We start from the raw sequence: 23485 nt of genomic DNA, 5'->3' as shown, positions 1-23485 counted from the left end.
TCGCACACATGTAGTCCATTCAGGTCCTGAAGAGCAAGAGTCATCCATTTTTTTTTAATGTTATAAGATCTGATCTCAGATAAAGCTGGCCCATTCCATGAGGTATAAAGCAAATACTTGGTGTTAAAAGACATACTCTTTCAAATTATATCGTGGGTTCACTCCAACCGGATCATGACTCTACCACCATAACATGTGATTGTTATTAAACCACAGCTGATCTGACAACATGAAGGGAAAATGTTAATAAAACAAAGCAAATGGTTAGGGGATGGGAAGGGGATGGAAATTCAGGAGGGGAGAAAATAAAGAAAACCCTAAATTCTGAGGAAATGATATTAGGATAAAGGAGGGGAAGCAGAAATGGCACTGGAAATAAAGGATTCTAACATTTTTCCAATCATAATATGCATAATAAAGAATTGTACAAATTACACACAGCACAGTACTCAAATAATGATATATCTGACATACTTGTTGAAGAGGTTGAGGCCGATGCGATAGTGCCGTTTGCGCAATGTATCATTGCTGAATGCTGGTGAGTCCCAGCTATGTCTTGCCTCCCGATGGTAGCTGGGCCGGCTCAGAGCTGCTGCAGAACCATCATGTAGGCTGTCACGTGAAGAAGACCCAGAGCTGCAGTTGGCCGAGTCGTTTGAGTTTGAGTTTCCACTGTTAACACTGTCATTGTCATTCTCTGCATCTGAAGCATCAGAATCAGAATGGGCCACATGTTGCCCCGATGGCCTGGTGCCAGTGACCTTCCCGCCATTGATCCCAAGATGAGGATCCTGTGGTGGGTGGCGCATGGCCCGGCGTTTTACAACTATGATGGGTGCCACGTCGTCAGCGTGTGGGTAAGATCCAGATCCTCCACCCCCACGGTTTGGTGGGCTAGCGTCTTGGTCGTGTGCGTTTTGACGGTGCAACGCAGCCTTGTCTCCACGATCACTTCCACCGTCCAGGGAACTATCACTTGCTGGCTCAACAGTGAGTAGAGGCAACCGTCCTCGTGCACCAATACCTCCAATGCCACCAACAGTTGTTTCACCACCACACTCTGGGCACGACACTCTTCGTTGTGGTCCTCCCAAAATACACAGCCGGGTTTTTCCTTCTTGTTGCTCTGAAGCACAGCGTACAAGTTCACAGGATTCTCTTACTACCGACTTCACCTTTTCTGCAACCTCGTCTTCTACACAAGTTCTTCTTTCCTTCTCTAAGCTTTTTTCCACTGATTTTCTTGGAAATGAGTCAGCTTGAGTTGGATGGCCTGTCTGTTCAGACCCTACGATAAGGGCTGATGATTCAAGTTGACTTATTGGAGTGATAGGAGCAATGACAGCAGTGGTGGTGGTCACACAAGAGGTTACACCACAAGATGTAATGACTGGAACCACAGTTACAGGAGTTTCAGGGTCAGGAACCAAAGGTTTTAGAGCTCCCACTATTGGGGTCACTAATACAGCAGCTTCTGCTTCAGGTGCACTAGCAACAGCAGCAGTGAACACAGGGGTGGCAACCACAGGAGAGGAAGTCACAGGAGTGGTGGCTACAGGAGTGGTGGTCACAGGAGCAGTAACAATTGTAGTAGTAACAGGAACAGAGACCACAGGAGCAGTGACCACAGATGTGCTGACCACAGAAGCAGTGAGCACAGCAGCGGTGATTACAGGAGTGGTGACCACAGCAGCGGTGACTACAGGAGTGGTGACCACAGGAGCAGTGACCACAGGAGCAATGACCAGAGGAGCAGTGACCACAGGACCGGTTACCACAGGACCGGTGACCACAGGACCGGTGACTCCAGGAGCAACGGCCACGGGAGCTGTAACCACAGGAGCGGTGACTACAGGAGCAGTGATTACAGGAGCAGTAACCACAGCAGCAGTGGCCACTGGTACAGGAAACAAAATGGAAGGCGTAACAGGAGACCCAGAAGTAGGAGCAAAAGATACAGTATCTGCAGCTGTAAGAGCCGTGGAGACTGGAAGAGAGATTGGCACAATTCCGGTAATGGTCGAGGCTGGCAAAGAGGAAACTGTAGCAACGACTGCGATACTGGTGACTACAGGAACAGGATTATGTTTATCAATAGATGTTATATGCTTTGTTCCACATGGAAGACCGATAGTTCGTGCCAAGAGATTGTTGGTGGTAATAGTTACAGCTTGAGTTGGTTTGATGCTTATGGCTGAAGTCACAATTGGGGTCAGAGATCTGGTTGTTGATGGGACAGGTTTCTGTTGCAGTTGAAGAGAATTCCTGCTGCTTAGTGCATCATCAATAGAGTCTGCAAGAGACTTGACTTGCCGGGCAAAGCTATCCTCAAGCTCACTTATAGCATCTGCAAAATCGTCTGGTGCCGACAATAGCTTCAATTCCTCAGGGCTAATCGTGGGAGTGGGCTCCAGATCAGAATCTGGAGCTAAAGGGTCACAGGTGTCTAGCTCAAATGAAAGTGGGAGTGGTGGAGATGTTGCAACACCAGCAGCAAAACCTCCTGGAATGGAACACGCGTCTTGGGGTAAGGAGGTTAAACTTCCAAGGGCAGGGAACGAGAACAAGCCCTGTTGTTCTCCTGCAACAGAAGTTTCATCATGCGAGAGATGCTTTCGGGAAACAGAGACGGCGAGACGTCGTGGCAGCCGGCTCTCTGAGAGACAGCTGCGTAGCCTTTCAAAGTTTTTGTTCATCTGGTAGTGACGGAATGCAGATTGAATGGTGCATGCAGCGCGTCGTGTTATGAAATGCCCCCCGTATTTCCTCTCCAGCATCTCCACCTGGGTGGCCATAAATAGCCAGAAGAAAAAGACAAAGAGGTGTGGATAAAAAAAGAGGGAAATAAAAAGACAAATCGACAAGGGATGACCTTTTCCTATTTAGGAAAGTACATGTAGCCACTCATTTCTCCCAAAAATTATCTGGTGCCTCACCATTGAATTACCACACAATATGCAAGCTAAGCTAGGATATGAAATTTTACATGATGCCTTTTGGCCATGGGGCAACTATGCCACCAATGAAAATTGTTGAGTAGTTTACCGATGAATATTTTTGTTTGCTGAACAACAATAATATTGTTCCCCAGATAGAAGCCATAAATATGACTTACTTACATTCCCAGAGTGTATAGCGATGTTTGGCAAGGCGTCGCTCTCCCCACCCTCCTTCCGTGCTCTTCCTCCGTTCCTAGCGCCCCCTTCTAGCTTCCTCACTCCTCCCTCACCCTCCTAGGTCCCTCACCCGTCCCTCCTCCCTACCCCTCTGAGCCCCTCACCCTCCTAGCTCCCACACCCCTTACACCTCCCTCCTCTCACCCCTCTGAGCTAGCTCACCCCTGTTTCCTCCCTCCACTCACAGCTCCCCCACCACTGGTACAGGAAACAAAATGGAAGGCGTAACAGGAGACCCAGAGGTAGGAGCAAAAGATACAGTATCTGCAGCTCTAAGAGCCGTGGAGACTGGAAGAGAGATTGGCACAATTCCGGTAATGGTCGAGGCTGGCAAAGAGGAAACTATAGCAACGACTACAGTTACTACCGGCTTCACCTTTTCTGCAACCTCGTCTTCTACACAAGTTCTTCTTTCCTTCTCTAAGCTTTTTTCTACTGATTTTCTTGGAAATGAGTCATTTACCCCTCCCGCCTCCCACCTCATAGCTCCCTCACCTCTCCTTCCTCCCTATCCTCACCCCAACTAGCTCTCACTTCTCCTTCCTCACCCTCCCTCTCCTCCTTGCTCCCTCACCCCTCCCCTCAGCCCTCCTAGCTCCCTCACCCTGTCCTCCTCCCTCACCCATCCGAGCTCTCTTATCCCTCTCTCCCCTCACCTCCTCCTACCCTCTCTCCCCTTCCTCACCCCTCTCCTCCTCTCCTACATCCCTCACCCTCCATCCTTCCTCCTCTCACCCCTCTCTTCACCTCTTCCAGGCTTCCTCGACCCTGTCACCTCCCTCCCCTCACAGCTCCCTCACTCCTGGTACCTCCCTCACCTCATAGCTCCCTCACCCTCCTAGCTGCCTCACTCTCCATCCTCCCTACCCCTCTGAGCACCTCACCCTCCTTGCTCCCTCACTCCTACTAGCTCCCTCACCCCTCCGACTTCCCTCGCCCTCCCCTCACCCATCCTACCTGCCTGACCCCTCCCTACCCTAAACCCCTCCTCTCTCCCCCACCCCTTCTAGCTCCCTCACCCCTCCCTCCTCTCACCCCATCCTGGCATCCTCACCCCTCTCCTCATATTCTCCTAGCTCCCTCAACGCTGTCTCCTGCCTCCCCTCACCGCTCCCGCCTCGCTCCCTCCCTCTCCTCACCCCATCCTCGCATCCTCACCCCTCTCCTCACCTTCTCCGAGCTCCCTTCCCCCTCCCTCCTTCCTCCACTCACCTCCTATTAGCTACCTCTCCCCCTTATCTCCTCCCTCGCGGAAACTCTCACCTCGCTCCATCACTCCCCCTCTCTCTCCACCCTCCTTCTTGCTCCCTTCACCTTAATATTCCCGTCAATGAAGCTACGGGATGTATTTGCGAGTAAATAATACATTTTGGTTTTTTTTCCCCGTGTTTTGTCTCCGTTTTTGAGCATCTGTAAAAACCCGTGGGTTGCTCGTCTGTGTAATTTCTGGGGGACGTGGCTGTGCCATGAATGATGCAGTGCGATGTTCATTCGTGTATTGATGCAGTTCGGACAGGAATTTGAAGTTCGGCCAGGTTGCTGGCGATAACTTGCTCTACTCCTCACTGCAAGATCATCGTGGGATTTTTAAGATCCACCAACCCTAACAGCTTAACATCCCATAGTTTGGGTTAAGAAGGTCAAAAAGAAAAGAAAAGACAACAACCAACACAGACACATGAGAGTAATGATACAGATACAGAGTGAACAGGTAGATCGATGTCAGAAAAGCAAAAACAGAAGTTTGAAATGGAAAAAAGACATCATTGATGCATCTACAATAACCTGTTTATCATGGAGGTCTGCAGAGAGCTCGTAACCATCAGAAAGCGAGCGAGACCGTTTGATTGCATCCTCTTCTGCATGCTTCTTCAGGTGTGCTGTGGCACTACCGGTCTTGTGCCTTCGTCCATAGGGAAATCCTGGTGGTGAGGCCCAGAGCTGGAGAGGGTGTCTCTCAAAATGTCCGTGAGGTGTTGCAGGTACTGGGGATGAGGCCGACGGTGTTTGACAGGGATTGATGGATGGAGCCTGCGGGTGTGCGCTGGCACCAATCCTGCTCTCCAAGCTATGGGGATGGGTGAGGGGGGATGAGAAAAGAAAAGGTACATGAAGGCTCTGTTACTCGTTCTTTCCTATTTTAAGGGATGGAGAAGAAGAGCTAGGTAGAAAAGGATGAAAAGAAAACATTGCTCCAATAATTGATAACGGAATCCCACTCTCTGTGAAAGCTCGTGTGGATCTGTATCGGAGGACAAGATAAACAACGGATTTTATCAACGAAAACATGACAGCTTTGACCTTGTCCCTTTGATTGTTTTACTTCTGACCCTTGAAACCTTTGACCCGTGCCCAAAACTTTGTGTACTCACAATTTTCCCTTGATATTCGAATCCATTTACTGATTTTCATTCACCCCTGACCTTTGATCCTGTCTTTTCAATCTTTGACTCCAACCTAACAATTTCCGAATCCTCCCTCTACCGACATTTCCTTCTTTTTCTCCGATGAAGGGCTAACACTCAAAACGTCAGCCGCACATCGTTTCCCACGACGGTAAACACTTATTTCAGATTTTAATTGATAAAATACACATAAGTTCGAAGTAAAGTAATAGTTTACAACGTTATATTTAATTGCTATGTCTTTCTAGCAAAATGAACCATTTTCACCTCATTGAACTGATGAATTGCCTTGTTCAGGTGTATGCAGAGACAAGCATGACCTTACTTTTCAGACCTGACTCACTTGGAGTGAGAAACCGTTGAAATACGGGGAAGGAACAAGGGATGGCCAGCGCTCTGTTTAATAAAAGCCAAAAACGAGTCTGAAAAGTAAGTTCAACTCATTTTGAGGAAGTTAAAATCCTGCAATGGTGCAGCTTTGCATTGATGGGTCTCTTTTGTAAACCTTTCCCAAGCTCCACAGAAAGATGTTCTTACACAAGGGAAGTTTCCAGAACAATATCCCCTCAATTAAAGAATGCCGCATAAAAGTTTCCTGAGAGTTTCAGTTGCCAGAATTGCGTGCGCAATTTGAAGAAGGACCTTTGAGAAGGTTTGCGTTGCATCATGCACTGATGTTTCATGGAAATTAATCCATGTGATGAAACTCACAGGCCGACATATCTAAATGTGCAGATTGAGTGATGTTAGGTTAGGTATGGGAGCATGCACTCTAGCAGCGCGTCGTTGCATCCACTTTCCGCTGGTACTCCAGGGGCCTCCATCTGGCCATCCCCCAGGCAAATGCCTGACCCATCCCCATCTTCTTGAGATGCTGATCAACCTTCTGGAACCACGAGGCACATGGTCGGCCCGTTTTCTTCCTCCACTGAGGAGGCTCCCTCACTTAGAGAATCTGCTGGTGAGCAGGATCGACGTCACAAAATCGAGCCACATATCCATACAGCCGCAGCTGACACTCACGGACTATGCAGGTAACAGATGTTATCTGAATCTCTCTCAACAACTGCTCATTGCATGCAAAGTCTGACCAGCAATAACCAAGGATTCTCTGAAGAGACCTAGTACCAAAGGAATTAGGTCTCCATCTGAGATCCTTGGTCAGAGTCCAAGTCTCACATCCGTAGAGCAAGATTGGAAGCATCAAACACCTGAAGACTCGGACTTTTGTCCTCCTGCATAGGTAGCAACAGCACCACACCCTGTGATGTCCAAATACCTTATTTTAAATGTGATGGTTGGTAAATCTGTGGCTAGAAATTGAAAAAAATAAGCATTCGGCAACAAATTTATCTCTGTTGTTCACAAAGAAGGAAAAACATCAAGATTTAAATGAATTCTTGGAAATGTGCAGGGTAACCTGAGGTGGTGACTGATCAACTGGAAGAAAGCATTACTGCACCATCCACCCCCCAACAAGGACAAATTCACGGAAATGATTCAGTCACATCAATAACAACAAAACAATAATATATCCCATCATCTCACTCACCTTTTCAAAACAGGATCGACAATGCGTAAACGCGCGCAGCTGGATGCTGCCAAAACAACCAAGTTTCTCCTGCGGCCATGTCAAAACACCGCACAGATGGCAGTACCACTAATTATGTTTAACCATTAACGAGCACATCTTCTCTGGACTCTTCTCAAACAGCATTGAACAGTTTCCTCTCACGGCTGAAGCCAGCTGCACATTAGCAGTCGAACGTCAGCATTCGTGACACCAACTCTAACTTGCATGTCTACACGACAATAGCCGCAATCATCAGGTAATGCAACTTGAAATGATTTCAAATCTAGGAATAACGTTTTTATGTCTACACTAAATCTCATGTCAAATATCGTTAAACAAGACGCAAAGGGCAACGATTGACACGTCACTGTGAAGCACAGGATTGGAATACTCACCTTCTTGCAAATTCTCGAAGCACTATAAGCTATCTGGGCCACTTGATTAATATCATTAGTTATATTGATTTAAGTTGGAACACTCTAATAAGTAGACAACAGTAGTTGCTGGAGCTTAGACGTAACTGATGCACGCCTACGCAATGCAGTAAGGCGCAGTGTGACCGATGCCAAATTGAGACAATTTCAGATTACCTTCCTTTACAATGCTCCGCCGGTCATCATGTGTGTGGATAAACGTGTGGAAAGTGGAATTGGAGATGGGTTTGCTTACTCTTGGGGAAGGAATATTAAAACAGGTCACCTCTTCCTCTCCACCCCACCCCAACACCCCCACACCACCTCATCCAATTCATACCAACTTTCCATGAAACCTGAACTGCGTTACACCCAACCTTTACATAACGTTTACTGTCATCGGCTTCACAACACCAAGCTTCTTTCCATGAATAACAATCCTGAGCAAAGAGCTGGAAATCAGAAGCAGCAGTTGGGAGCAAGTAGGTAAAAGGAGGAAATTAATTTATTTCCTTCTGGCAACTAAGTCGCAGGAAAATGGGTCGGGATGGGAGATGATAACATGAGATGATGGTGCACCACTTGGTTGAACATGTCAATTCACCACAATTATGGCAACTGCAAGTCTCAGGTTTAAAAAACAAAAAGGTTTTATTTATTTATATCTTTCTTCCAATCTCCACCAGTAAAGTTGTTGATGATTTTACTGCAGTTGCTTTCATGGTGTCCTTTATTTTTTCCCCCACAAGTTTCATCTTAATTATATCGTCCTGCTGATGAAACCATTGAGGCAGAAGCAGCACTTTCCAGGACCGGTGTTAAGTGTGAATTTGTGAAAGTCCATGTGATAATTGCACACTCTTACTTTGAGTGGTGGTCCACAGAACCAGAGCAATTGCTCGATTACACACACGCTGGAACTGCTAAACAGTGGTCCTTTGTGCCAGGGCAAGACTGCACATTCCTGCATTTGATGAGAAACAGTCACGGAACATGGTTGTCCATCACCTCATGTTCCCTGGAGAGAGGACATAGGGAGAAACCAGGACAATGAGACCAGCCTGTAATGTAAAGATACTGTCATGAGAGCCGTACGTGCGATGGTCAGTTTTGCAAACCATTATTAAAGACCCATCGTACTCTTCCCTCCAGGGCTTTCAAACAGGTGGTGCACAATCATCTCCTGTCATCCGCCATCCCCACTCACAATCTTTCTCCCTCCATTCACCCCACCCATCATAACACAACCCTCTTACGTTCAGATTGCTGTGTGTCTGTGTCTGTGTCTGTGTTTCTGTCTCTGTCTCTGTCTCTCTACCCCTCTCCCTCTTTTTCTCTCGACCCCCCTCCCTCTCTCTCCTCTTTTCCAGTTCATTCATTCCCTTACTTGTTTTATCCAACTGTGGCCCAAGACCTTAAACTTTGGACGAATGTTATTGATCACTAGCAAATACAACCCGTCACTTCCCTGATGGGAATAGTGAGGGGGGAGGGGGAATAAAGAAGGAAGGAGGAGCGAGGAGGTGTGGGGGAGTGAAGAGAGGGGAGCGAGGAGGGTTGGGGGAGCTAGGAGGGCTGAGGATTGGGGGTAAAGAGCAAAGCCTCAAAAAAACTTCACTACACACTCTGGGAGGGGGGTTGGGAGTGAGGCGGATGGGGAAGAAAGATGGGGGAAGTCGGGAGGAGGTAAGTGGGGAGGAGGTAAGTGGGGAGGAGGTAAGTGGGGAGGAGGGGGTTTGGGAGGAGGTAAGTGTGAAGGGACGGGTTCTTGACTTGCATTTGGTCATGGGACTTGTGGAGAAAGGGGGAGGGGAGTACAGGGTTGAACGAAATGGAGTACGTTAAAACAACATGTTAATACAGCACAGCACATGGAGATCTCCTAAAAAGAGAGGGAGAGGGGTGGGAAGGAGAGTGAGTGAGTGAGTGAGTGAGAGAGAGAGAGAGAGAGAGAGAGAGAGAGAGAGAGAGAGAGAGAGAGAGAGAGAGTGTGAGAGAGAGAGAGAGAGAGAGAGAGAGAGAGAGAGAGAGAGAGAGAGAGAGAGAGAGAGAGAGAGAGAGAGAGAGAGAGAGAGAGAGAGAGAGAGAGAGAGAGAGAGTGTGAGAGAGAGAGAGAGAGAGAGAGAGAGAGAGAGAGAGAGAGAGAGAGAGAGAGAGAGAGAGAGAGAGAGAGAGAGAGAGAGAGAGAGAGAGAAAAAGAGAGTGAGAGGGGTGGAAAAGAAAGAGAGGGAAAGGGGTGAGAGTAGGGAGGAGTGAAAGAGGCGAGAGAGGGCAGGGCAGGGGTCAGAGAGAGAGAGAGAGAGTGGGAGAGGGGAAGGAGAGGGGGAGAGGGGTGTGAGAGTGGGGAGAGAGGTGAGGGGGCGAGAGAAGAGGGGAGAGAGATTGCAGAAGAGAGTGAGGAGGGGGGAGAGGGAAGTGGGAGAGGAAGGGGGGGGATTCTGGCAGATGTGACGGCCAGTTTAACGTCTATCCGAGAGACAACACACATATCGATGAATCACCCTGCCTGTGAAACACTGGGATGACAGTTTATAGCTGGGTCATGAGTCAAACTCATGCGAGACAGCTTAGAGCGAGCATGCATACCTCTTGGCTATCCTGCCATGATGTGCCAATTCATTGCTTTCTAACGACTGAAAGCATTTTTTACTCATTGTAGTCATCTAATGCATTTTGCCTTCCGAACTCCGGACATGTCCCTACAGAGAAAAGCACTGCTGTATCGCCATGGAAGCTTGTCAAGATTGAAGGTTGAAGAGCACTCACCAGGTGGCTTAAGCACTCAAGAAAGCACTCCAACGAAATGATTGAAGAAACTTTGAAAACAAAACGTTTAAATATTTATATGCATTTACCAATGTTGAAGTGACGGGTTGTACAATAAAAGAAGATTGTACACAGAGGGGAAATGTCAAAATAAAATTGCACATTTTCAGCGAGCTACCGCCCAAAGCACCGCCCGACAACGCAGAGCCAAACACAGGCGAGTGTTGCATGAATTTTGTTCAACTCGATCGATATATTCAGTGACAGTGCAAATACTTTTGCTGTGTATGGCCATGGCTTGGAAACGAACAATCAAGCTGCTTTTATAGTGCTCGCTGAGTGGCTTAAGCACACAAATAAGCACTCCACTAAAATGATTGATAAGGAACGGCTGGCTTGGCAACTGATAATTAATTGTCGATCGCCGATCGGTCATATAAACACCATGCACCCAGAGACGTCCGGATATCAGGCAATATCCGAATTGGACAAATGAACACTTTTTTCACAGTTGGAACTGCTGCTGAGGTCAATTAAGAAGTTTAAATTTTGAAATTTGGCTGAGATGAAGAGATTATCGAGGTTATAGCATGTGCGGAAATGAAATATAGTCAAGAACGCTGGCGTCTCTTGGTGTTTAAAAGCATTGCATTGTATTCAGCGATTCATAGGTATAATGATCAGGCATTCAATGATATGAGTAAGGAATGTGATTTTTCTTTTTATCATTAAGAAACCATTGCGGCCTGTTCCAAGTCAAGGCATTGTTGAGCAGCCCCCCCCCCCCCAAAAATGGTGAAGTCAGACCACAGCGAGGTGACCAAGGATAACTCCTTGATAAAGGATAATTAAATAAGGCCGTTAATTATCTTCAAAAGGGGCGTTTTAATTAACCCAAACACCCAATTTTCACTCTTGCACTCCCTTGGAGTTCCCTTGGTATGCATGAAAAGTTTGGGGCAGGTAGGTTTCATGGTTTTGGAGTTATGGAGGAGAGGGACGGACTGACTGATTGACGGACACACTGACATTTATTAGTATGGAAGATGTAAAAACACGAACTTCATCTTCCCAGTCATTTTTTACACTAACTGCGAAATAAATAAATAAACAATGAGCAATAAATCCACTCCATGTGCCAATTGAACACCTCCAATTAAAGCACTCACATACACTTCCATTTGAGGAACCCTTCACAAAACAGCTGTCACATAAAATAATATAAACTTCAACAAGAATCATTCAAACACAACAGATCTCTAACAGCAACACCTTCATTATGCCTGGTGTTGGCTTAAAGATAAGGTGGTGGGCTTGGGATCCTAAGATCCTGAGTTCAAATCCTGCTCGGATGTTGAATTAATACCAGGTGGGGTTGACTCTGCCTGTCATCCTTCTGAAATCGGCAAAATGAGTGCCAGCTTGCTGGTATCCTGTGTCGGAGTGGTAACCTGTTCGAGGATTGTGCCCAATAGCCTAGGAGACTACTTAGGCAGCACCAATGCTCTGCACAGAGTATGATCCCATTGGGTGGATGGAGGCACCTTCATTGAACTCACCAAGAAAACAAGTCAGAAGAGCCTACTGTCCCATTGTCAGTACATTGCCCATCACCTCACTCCTACATGTGCCTCAGGGAAATGTAAGATCGGTTGCAGAATATCCAAATGCCCAGTTTATCTCGGGACAACAATCACAATACAGGGCAACTACAATTTCAAAGACTCAATGGGGAACCTCAAAATAGTCAGCTATTTTGGAAGTCTGTAAAAACCGAATTAATTTCCTTTATGAACTCTCTTCAAGGGGACAGGGGACAAGGCCCGAGTTCGTTCAACCGAAAAGTCTGATACAGTATGTCAGTGTCCCTAAATTTGGATTTCTTCTACAGCTATACAGCAAGAGTGGGAGACAGAAACGGTGAAAGACATCGACGCATTCCACAGACGCGCCAATAATAAATGTGCTGCAAACAGTAGAGGTACAGACACACCTCCCATTGTGGTAACCATTGCGCACGGCAACTATATGGCACTGACAAGCATTGCACCCACACAATGAGGATTCGTTGTTGGTTGGTTTTGGGGTAGGCTAGGTGTTTGCTTCATTAGATAATTTAATCATTGAGTTGTAAAATTGAATCCATGTCGGTTTTCCAGCAGGAATCGAGGATGTTACAGTGAGAGCCTGTAAGTGATTGAGGTGTCATTCAATTCTTAGGTTTCCAATAACTACGACTTGATCACCAAAATAGGGAAGGTTTATAGTACGTTCCGTGCAAATCCCACAACCCGGTTTTGGAGAACATTTTATAAAAGATTAATGGTTGGATGAAGCAGCATGGCATAAACCTCTTGGAATATTCATTAGTTCCATGTTTGCTGAAAAACAACAAGACAAGTTATACATGAAACAATGAAAGAGCGAGCCTCAACAAAAGATTAGACTTCTACATTCACCGTTTGGGTTCAGTTCATGAACCACACTAATCCCCACTCTAAACGTTTGCTCTCCATTAAACAAGAAAATGGAGTCACAGAAGGATGGTGGTCATAAAACTAGTCTCTCAAAGCTAGGATTACAAAGTAATGTACAAACACAGAAGAAGGTCATTTTGCCCACCATACATGTGCCAATCCACACCCCAGCACTCCCACCCCAACCAGGTAACTTGGCCAGTATCCTGGTATACAACGGCCTACCCTTTGCGGGATCTTTAATGTACACAACATATGAATGCAGACAACCCAGCTAGATCGGAAAGACAGTGTGCTCTGAGATGCGGAACACCCGTTCAGTTACTTTCCGACCTCATCGACAAATGAACTCAAATCTCCCCAGGCAAAAATGCCACAGTTGGAACTATAGTACATGAGGGTTGTACTCTCATATACTATCGTTGGTAAGAGGTCCTACTACAGTAGTGTGCAGAGAATTATGACAGAAAAGGAATGCTATTTTTATCTGAGGTCGACAGCTCGAAGAACAGCACGCCACAAACTGAGCGACCCTGCCGCCCCTGCCCAATTAATATAACAGCAAAACGTGTCAATCTGCATCTCCCAGTCCAAACACTCTATCGATTTCTTATCCCTTCTAATTTCACAACCTTTTGCTCATTCACCCCACCTAATCTGAGAGTGGCTTGTGGTGTCACCAAGAACTGTAATTTCATGGAATAAATGAAATTTTAATCTCGTTAGGGTCACGCAAAACTAGAAAGGGTGCCCAAATGCATGTTTACAATCTGAATTAAAAAAAGAAAAAAAGAAAACAAAACCTTGTATCCTGGATATAATCGTGGAAACAAAGACCCTGTAGGTTCCTTCTCATACGTACAGCCAAACACAAGCATAGGTCAGGATACCACACATTAAATCATACAAAATTGGACAATTTGATGAGCGGTGTAACAACAAATATAAGGCGAGATAAAACAAATACAAACAGAATGAGCAAAATTATGCCAACCGCACGAAAAACAAAACAAAACAAACGACGATGACAAAAAGGGACCTCCACCGCAGGCAGAGCAAACAACGCGACGGGAGACAGTCAGGCAGAGCAAACTAAACCATCTCTCTGGTTTCCTAACAAAAGCACCGCTTAGCAAGGTCATGAAACATTCAGCACAAGGTGCACCGGCATCACACCGCAACCCTCAACACAGTGCACGATTACAATCTACAGCATGGCGAAAAGTATCTCCAAATGATCATTTACCTGCAGCTCTGAGTCGGTGTGCCAGGTGGGCAAAGAAGTTTCCAAAATCCCAAGCAGAGAGACTTAAGACCAAGCATGACGGTGATTTGAATGATCAACTCAAGTCTGGATTTCTCGGCCCGAGATCCCACCTCATTGAGCGAAATTTTCCTGTTTCGTGATGAAAAATAGGACTTCCATAATTGTAGGCATTAGCAAAACCACCCACAAAGATCTCACCTTTTGAACCGTGCCAGTCTCATCAAGCCAGTCTCATCCCACCTTTTCACCTGCAGGAAAATTGTCTCAAGAACACTGGACAATACACTGAGGCTTCAGGGAACCCTCTACGAACACGATCTGCTGTTCACCAAATTCGTCCCTCATTTATTCGATACAACGCTTATCAGAAACATTGAATGTCACTTCTTTCAGGTCATCCATGCTTCCAAAACGAATGATGCGCTGCACTTGTCCCAGCTTGCAGTGCGTTCCAAATTTTGACTTCAGGGAGCTCCAAAACCTCTCCAAGAGCACAGACAACAAAAGCACGCGAGCTCTGTTGCTGGGGAAATGACAGGAGTGGGGTGAGGGGGGGTGGGTGGGGGGGGTGGGGGGATGGGGTTGATTGGGTGTTCGCATAAATATTAAGGTGCAAACTCCATTATTTTCCATCACCCCATACCCCAACCACCATTCCCCAACCCCTCCTCGTACAGCATTTGGCTGGCTCAGTAGAGATTAATGCACCCTCAGATTGATTGACACATCATGGGCTGGGTGCCGACAAAATGTGGGTGGGTGAAGAGGTGCAGAGCAAACGTTGAGGGCGGGGCATGATAAATAAAGACAAAGTGGAATTGTACAGAGATCAAAAACCACACAAACAGAATATGCAGGATTCCTGTACTCGGTTGAGGAGTGCAAAATGGCAAACCATGATGCTGAGAGTACTGGCCACACCCATCGAGGGACAGATGAAGGGTTGAGAGTGAAGACAATTTGGACAAACAAATCAAAAAGATTGAGTGAAGACAAACTGCTCGGGAGGGAAGAAGAATAGTTATAGGAAAGGCTGCCGCTGAAGTATATGTGACAATCCACAGCATCAATTTCCCATCCCTCTTGCCTCCTCTTTCTGCCGTTGCACGCTCTTTCTTCTGTGGCATCAAACCAAAGAGGCTCAAACATTGGTGGATTCCTGAGTAGGAGACCAGTTGGCCTGCCGTGCACTACACCGAAACACCGTAACGCACACAGCGTTTCATAACATCTTTACCTTTTAAGAAAAACTAAAAAAAAATTGAAACAAAAAGTATATTTATAGAACCAAAATTATTCAATTCAAACTCAGGGCAGGACACACATCCGTCCACAACAAATTCATTTAAATATACCACAGCAGACTATAAAGCATGTACTAAATTATTAACGTCATTACACGTCCTGTTATATACATACATACATATATATATATATATATATATATATATATATATATATATATATATCATGTATATATATATATATATATATATATATATATATATATATATATATATATCATGTATATATATATATATATATATATATATATATATATATATATATATATATATATATATATATATATCATGTATATATATATATATATATATATATCATGTATATATATATATATATATATATATATATATATATATATATATATATATATATATATATATATATATATATATATATATATATATATCATGCGACCACGTAGTATGTGGTTATACATTTTACAGTGCATGCGGCATTCTACATTCTATGTACTCTAAAGTAATTCCAGGCTACACAACTTACATTGCTGGAAGGGATGCCTGGTGAAAATAGTGACAGAAGCTTATTTAAGGAGGCACAGACAAATGAAACTGACGGAAGGAGAAAGCGAAACACAGAGAGGAGATTGGATGCAAATCTCTCGCCTTTTGCGCTTGTTGCGATCTCGCCCTGCTCCCTGCACCTGCAGCGACTGCCCGCTCCATCTCCCTCCCAGCCCTCTCTTTCTCTCTTCTTTCTTTGCTATCCCCTCCCCTCTCCTAAGAGCCATCCTCCTCCTCTTCCATTCTCCACCTCCTTGCGTGTTTTATTTTCTGTTCGCTCTCGTCCTTTCTGTTTTCCAACACCGCGTATGCCCAGATGTTTGGTCTTGTACCTCTCCGCCCGCCTGTCCCTCTCTGTCCAACGCAGGGAGTGTGGGCCACGCGCGGTGATCGCTCAGAGAGAGCGTGACGCCCCGCGCTGCGCTCAGCATTCAAAACACTCCGCAGGGTTGACAGATGCGAGAACCCGCATGCTCGCTCGCTTTGGTCGATTGATCTTTAAAGACCCATCCGTCCGAAGCACCACACGGGATCCGGTGCTGATATACGATGCCAAATATCCACTGACTGTGCCGATTGGGAGAAAAGAAATGCGCAAAAAATTTGCGCTGAAACCATGATCTGTGTAGCGCAATTTCACAGGAAAGGGAAGGAAATGTGGGAGAGTTGCGGAGAGAGAGAGAGAGAGAGAGAGAGAGAGAGAGAGAGAGAGAGAGAGAGAGAGAGAGAGAGAGAGAGAGAGAGATAGAGAGAGATATAGAGAGAGAGAGAGAGAGACAGAGACAGAGACAGAGGCAGAGACAGAGACAGAGACAGAGACAGAGACAGAGACAGAGACAGAGAGAGAGAGAGAGAGAGAGAGAGAGAGAGAGAGAGAGAGAGAGAGAGAGAGAGAGAGAGAGAGAGAGAGAGAGACAGAGAGAGAGAGAAATTAAATAGCAGAGTAAGACAGTGACACAAGTGGAGATCCACGTTAATTACTGGAACAATTAAACGGGATGAAGGCTCCATGATGTGCAGAGGCGATACGAGCAAAAAGATTCATTTAAAGTGGAACCCAAACGGGCGATGCACATCATGACATCCTCATTCCCTAAACGTCTACACAAACTGGTCGACACAAACGGGCGAATGGTCTACGCAAATGAAGAGCGAATATAGTGGGGTTCCCTAATGTTCTACGCAAACGGGCAGTGCATATAGCGAGATCCTCATTCCCAAATGGTGTACGCAAACAGGCAGTGCATACAGCAAGGTCTTCATTCCCGAATGGTGTACGCAAACGGGCAGTGCATATAGCGAGGTCTTCATTCCCTAAAGGTCTATGCAAACGGGGCAGTGCATCTAGCAAGATCTTCATTCCTGAATGGTATTGGCAAAGGGGCAGTGCATATAGGGAGGTTCCCTCATGTCCAACACAAACGGGCAATGCATATAGCGAGATCCTCATTCGCTAATGGTCTACGCAAACAGGCAGTGCACATAGCGAGATCCTCATTCCCTAATGGTCTCCTAGTGTGTGTGTTTTACGGTTTTCAATTGAGAAAATGCCCGATTAGGCACGGGTCCGAATCCGCACGTTTCATAATTAAACACGATCCAGGGCTTTGCAAATACATACGATCTGGGAAGATTTTTCTTGTTCTTGTACAAAGCACACCTGAACTGGTAAACGACCTTAAATCCTCAATTTCCATATCCTCAAGAAACAGCATATCAAAGACCCAGCCAGGGTGTGAGCTTATTGCTGAGAGGGCGTAGTGTTATTATGAATTATTGCTGCACTTTCGAGATATATCACCCACCATATAAAGCCTGCATCCATTTATCTATTTCATATATCCATTTAGTAAATGCTTCAATGAATAAATGAATTCCTATACATTGGACAATGGTTCAAATGAGGGGGTGGGGGGGTCGGGGAGTATTAGTGAGCAGAGGAGTTTTGGGTACATTTTATAACAGACTTCTCGACCTCTGTCCAAAGTTATCGAATAAGAATCTCAAATATTTCAACTCATCCAGAGTTGGTCCGATGACCACCACTGGCATTGACAATTGGGACAGAGTGATGCACTTGTGTCAAGCACCACCAATCGGAAATTAGAACTTTATGAATATCTGGAATAGGCTTACAAAGTGGATACATTTGCTGGACCATTTCATATTTCTAAATCTCGATCTCGAGATTCATTGGAGAGCGGGGAACTTAAAATGTGAGGAAGGGGAAACGGGAGGAGAAGAATGCAGGAATGCATCACGGCATGAAAGAGGAGATGCAGGTGAAAGGAGAACCGGCATAGGCAAGGTCAGAGGTAAAATGTGAGAGGCCATAATGAGGTGGAGGTCGGCAGCATCCTGGAAATTCTGATGGGAAGAGCTTGAGAAAACAGACTCGGGAAGACGGCTTCACACGCAAAAGAAGAGGGGGATGAGTGAATTGAGGTGAGCATTCAGTTTACTCTTGGGAAGGGTAACAAGGAAATGGTTTTTGGTATAATGCACACAATATGGCGATGGAGAGGTTGGACAGAAGTGTGAGACAAATGAAGGAGAAAGCTCAGAATTTTTTTCTATGCAAGTTTTGAGGCTCATGAAAGACCAGAAGAACAAGGGCAATGGATCAACAGACAAACTGGTGCAAAGGGAAAACAGTGGGATGCCAACAAACAGATGCACCAGAGCACAAGGAGAGGAATTGTAGGAGAACAATGAGAACAGGGTCTGAGCGGGTGTAGTAAAGTTTAGTGGTAGGAAGGGGATAACCAAAGATGGTAGTGAGCAGCAGATGTGAAATTCTGTAAGGGGGAGCTTGAGACAATTACTGAGAAAGACAGTTCAACAGGGAAGAAAGGAAAGGTATGGAAGAGTGGAGTTTAGACTTGTGGGGGTTAACAAGGAAAGGGTTACTGGAAAAACACATATAACCTGGAGAGCAGAGGACTGCGTAGATAGGTTAGAGGGTAGAAAGGGGCAAGACCATAATGGAGCATGTACAGAACAAATACAAGTCCACCAAGCTGCTTCTGGTGACCAAGAAACAGACCCTAGGACTTCTTGGGATGTGATTCGAATTACATGGAGGGTGTCAGATGTCAAGGCCTTAAGGGGGGTAATATGGTAATCAGCAGCAGCAGTATCAGGGGAGTTATATTCCATGAAACTCCAGAGAAAGGCTTTGTACAACGTGAAAGCTGAGGATGTCAAAAGGAAGGAAGTACTTGGCCCTGTCGAGAATTCTGAGGTGGTGGCTTGCTTTGAGGACCAGCTTAGATATATGATTTTTCCAAGACAGGTTGTAGTTGATGGTGAGGCCCAGAGCTCCAGAGACTGTCCCTCTCCAGATACTGAACACAGAAATAAATTTGGGGATTTAGTAGTCCTTGACGTTGTTATGGCAGGATAAAGTGATTGTTGGTTTTTTTGCACGAAAATACATCTTCCATGAAGATGAGCACAAAGCAGACCCGTTTTCCCCATTTGTTCCTTGTTGCTGCGGTCCTGTGTGAGCCTCAATTCCAGTATATAGAATTATTAAAGATGACTAATTGAGTAATCAGAGTGAAGTCTGCAAAGTGTTACAATAATTTCCCAGTGATGAAGAAAGGTAGGTTATTGATATACACCAAGAACAGTATTGGTCCAAGGAGGCCACTTTGAGGGATGCTGACCTATTGAGATAGGGCAGATGAGATTACACCGTCCAAAACAGCCCACTGCTTGTGAGCCAAAAGGAAATTTGACAGCCAAAGACGGGACCGAAGGTACTCTAAGCTGATAGTATGGAGTAGGTAGCCACTCGCCAGACAGAATAAAAGGCATTGGAGACGTCAAGTGAAACGACCCTGACCTCTTGCTTGAGACAAGGGCATCCATCCATTGTTGGCAGAGAGGAAGCACCTTGTCCAGGGTGAAGTGACCTGGGAATAAGCCAAACTGGTGAATGAAGACCAAAGATTAATGAATGTAGGAGTCTGATGGAATAATCAATTCCATTACTTTGCTTATGATGGGGGAGAAGGCTGACTGATCTATTGTTGAGTGGCATCATTCGAACGGATTGGAAAAACGTTGGCAGTTTTCCTTCAGGCAGGAAAAAATTACCTGGAAAACAGCAGAGGAAAAGAAATGGGTAGAGTAGATATAAACACATCTTGAGTATTCAAACAATAATACTGTTTAACCCAGTTGCATTGAAAGAGAGTCAAGAGTGGCTCAGAATTGATTCACTTTTATGCGAGGAATCTAATATTCTGGAGCGTGTTTGGAGAAGGTGAGGGGGGAGCAGGTAGGTAATTATGTACCCAAAGCAGAGTGATTGGAGACCTTGGCTTTTTCTGTCAAGATATAATTAAGGCAATCATTCATCCACAGCCTAAGCAGCTTCAGCATAACCTCGTCATTCAAGACTTAAGGAACAGATGAAGTTCCAGAATCAAACTTCACCAACTGGCACCAACTTTTTGTAGATACTGAGAGTTACTCGTATGTGAGTTCTCGGTTACTCGGTTCCCGGCGGTTGAACTGTGGCACATGTGTGGACAGAGCTTGGCAGAAAGAAGATAGGTTCCCATCAGTGGGGTTGCCTTTATGGAAATTACCTCACCACATGAATCGTGGTCACAGTGATGAGATGGGTAGGATCATCTGAGGCATGAAAGTATGAAATGGTAAACAAAAGAGAGTGGAGCACAGTATTGATAAATGAGTCCCAGGCATTAACTATAGAAAATAGGAGATGGCAGACCGATCGGTTGAACAGTTGATGGACTGCAGGCCACACCAATTTACCCAATTAAATTCCTACACCTGTGCATTGTTGGTTTTCTGAACACCAGAGAGACACACACTTTCAAGAGGATATGATCTGAAGAGCCAAGGCGAGCTGAGGAAGAGCAGAAAATATTGGAGGGAAAGTTGGACATGATCAAACATAGCTGAGAGTAGGAACCCAATATTTTGCGTAAATGTAGCCTAATGTTACAGAAAGATGTGACATGATCCTGAGAGCTATCAGGTATCACGTGATTTATCACGTGAACCAGCAGTGAGGTTTAACAGTTTTCACTTGTGTTTAACAGTGTTTCTCATCGAACATTTACATCAAGAATTCATTATTTAGAGAATGTCAAATTGCATCTAAAAGTCGCTTCGGTGGTCGTACGAAACCTTCAAAATCGCTGATGTGGAAACCGGTGAAGCAGTTCAGAGAAACAGGCTGCGTGAGAGTTAAAAAGCACATGCGCCAGCCAAGTGTTGTTACACCAGCGAAAGGGGATGAAGTGCGGGAAGGAATGGAAGCAAGTCCAAAGAAATCTCTCAGATGTTTAGCACAACAAGCTCACTGTTCATGTTCTTGTGCAAGGAAGACAGTCAAGACGCTCAAACATTATCCCTACAAAATTCATGCAGCACATCAGTGACTGGAGCCAGATGAAGAGAAACATGTAGCCGACTATAAGTGGCTCCAGAGCATGGTCAGAGAATGACTGAATTTGTGCCTGCAGCATGGTGGTGGACACTTTCAGCACTTCATTTTAGGTAATCAATTGTGTGGATCATGTCACGTCTTTCTGTAACATTAGGCTCCATTTACGCAAAATATTAGGTTCCAAACTGATATCGTTTTTAGTACATGGGAATTATTTAGGGTTCTCAAATTAAAAGATCACCCTGGTATAAGTTGGGAATCAAACACGTTGGATAAGGCCAGAAATGTGTCACAAAAATCTTGGCTGAAATATCATGGACGGTGGTATGAGGATGTTGCCACAGATTAGAATGAGGGAGATTGCTGAGATGAGAATGGAGGAAGGAGAGAGCGGGGGAGAGAGAGAGAGAGAGAGAGAGAGAAGACAGAGAGAAGACAGAGAGAAGACAGAGAGAAGACAGAGAGAAGACAGAGAGAAGACAGAGAGAAGACAGAGAGAAGACAGAGAGAGAGAGAGAGGGAGAGAGAGTGAGAGAGAGAGTGAGAGAGAGAGTGAGAGAGAGAGAGAGAGTGAGAGAGAGAGTGAGAGAGAGAGAGAGAGAGAGAGAGAGAGAGAGAGAGAGAGAGAGAGAGAGAGAGAGAGAGAGAGAGAGAGAGAGAGAGAGAGAGAGAGAGAGAGAGAGAGAGAGAGAGAGAGAGAGAGAGAGAGAGAGAGAGAGAGAGAGAGAGAGAGAGAGAGAGAGAGAGAATCAACTCCACTTATAATTGGAGGGGAAAACCTTGATATTCCATCCATTTACAAAATTCCAAAGAAAAAAAACTCTTCGCTAAATGCCAATGAGGATGAGACTTACAGATGAGGTGAGGATGAGATTACGTTCGCTTAAACCGGTCAAAGGAATCTGTAAATTTGAAGAGTTTCATGTGTGCAACTGTACAGTCTGTTCTGGAACAAACAGGTACCGTCTCGAAGCTGTGCCTTGCCACGACCACTTTGCAAAGCAAACAGAATAAGGAGAAAAAACAAATATGGCAGTTCAGAGCCATTTCAGACGAATTAATGGTGGAAGAGCAGGTGTAAAAGGCCACGACTAAGAACTACTGTAGTATAAATGAAGAACATGCAATTTATTTATGATTCACAGAAAGTCTATATTTATTACATTTGAACTTCTGAGATTGTTATGTGTTCGGTAACAGACAGATGAAGCATTCCCAAAGTTTTAGTGGGTACAGGAAGTTATAATCGATCCTCCTACCAAACAAGTGCTCACAGTGTCAGAAGCTGAGCATTTCCTGTAGTCCGGGGCACAAACGACATGGGCACTCGTAGTGCACACACAACTACCGTTCTGATGATGTGAACATCGTGTACAGGAACAAAATACGGTACCCAGAATTCACAAAACAAATTAGAATTTAACGAACAAGAGTGCATCACCTTCCTTGGCATAGGGAAGATCTCGCCAAGACACCACCATAGACCACCACTGAAACTGAAGCAGGACACCACGGTTAATTAACCATTTTAAGTTTATATCAATACCATGCAATGTTCAACAACATTGTTTGCGCATGAACGGTTTCATCGATAGGACAAAATGGCCAATGTAGACTTGTCAAAAGAAGCCCTATTTACAACTGAAACATACAGGGAATGTAACGAGGTGCGAGGATGTAAAAACGTTTACTTCTTTCACATGCAGCACAAGACTGCTGGGTAGCATCATTGGCTCGGCCCTCGGGGCATGGCTGTGCCACTGATGCAATTCCCTCTATAGGTGAGGGTAACAATTTGAAATTTGCTCAAGGTGCCAGCGATTGCTCGCCTCCTCTTCACAAAGGACATGGTGGGATCTTTAACATCCATCAACTCATGCTGGCCGACGAGACGCCAGTTTAATGTCCATCCGAGGGACGGCACACACATTGATGAATCACCCTGCCTGTGAAACACCGGGTTGACAGTTTAGAGCTGGGCTGAGATTCAAACTCAGGCTAGACAGCTTTGAGGCGAGTGTGAGTACATCGAGGCCATCCTACCAGCACACAAAACTTTTTGGAGTAGAGATAGAAATAAGTTAAGCTTGACGTAAGAGTATAAATACAAAGAGGTTCAAAAACAAATCAAGAAAAAGGAGAAAGAGGAGG

The 23485-nt window shown here is 45.3% G+C and overlaps 1 protein-coding gene across 5 annotated transcripts in view; it reads right to left on the bottom strand.

Annotated features, from left to right (window-relative positions):
- The window catches only part of LOC147018116 (IQ motif and SEC7 domain-containing protein 1-like), a 396789-nt gene that overhangs the window by 50194 nt on the left and 323110 nt on the right, over positions 1 to 23485 (bottom strand). For 3 of the 5 annotated variants that reach the window (XM_085897480.1, XM_085897478.1, XM_085897479.1), the window contains exons 2-3: positions 4962 to 5244; positions 475 to 2783 (exon numbers count right to left, since the gene is read on the bottom strand). In XM_085897480.1, the coding sequence (XP_085753606.1) occupies positions 475 to 2783; positions 4962 to 5244 (2592 nt within the window). Of the gene's footprint in view, positions 1 to 474; positions 2784 to 4961; positions 5245 to 15883; positions 15969 to 16005; positions 16548 to 23485 lie in introns of those variants that run through there. The other 2 variants (XM_085897481.1, XM_085897482.1) reach the window with 2 other exon arrangements.

Source organism: Eptatretus burgeri, chromosome 10 (assembly GCF_056783735.1).
Source record: "Eptatretus burgeri isolate ZD-2024b chromosome 10, Ebu_testis_v1, whole genome shotgun sequence".
NCBI lineage: Eukaryota > Metazoa > Chordata > Myxini > Myxiniformes > Myxinidae > Eptatretus > Eptatretus burgeri.
The sequence above is the reverse complement of the archived record's forward strand: the minus strand, read 5'-3'. Positions and strand labels throughout refer to the sequence as shown.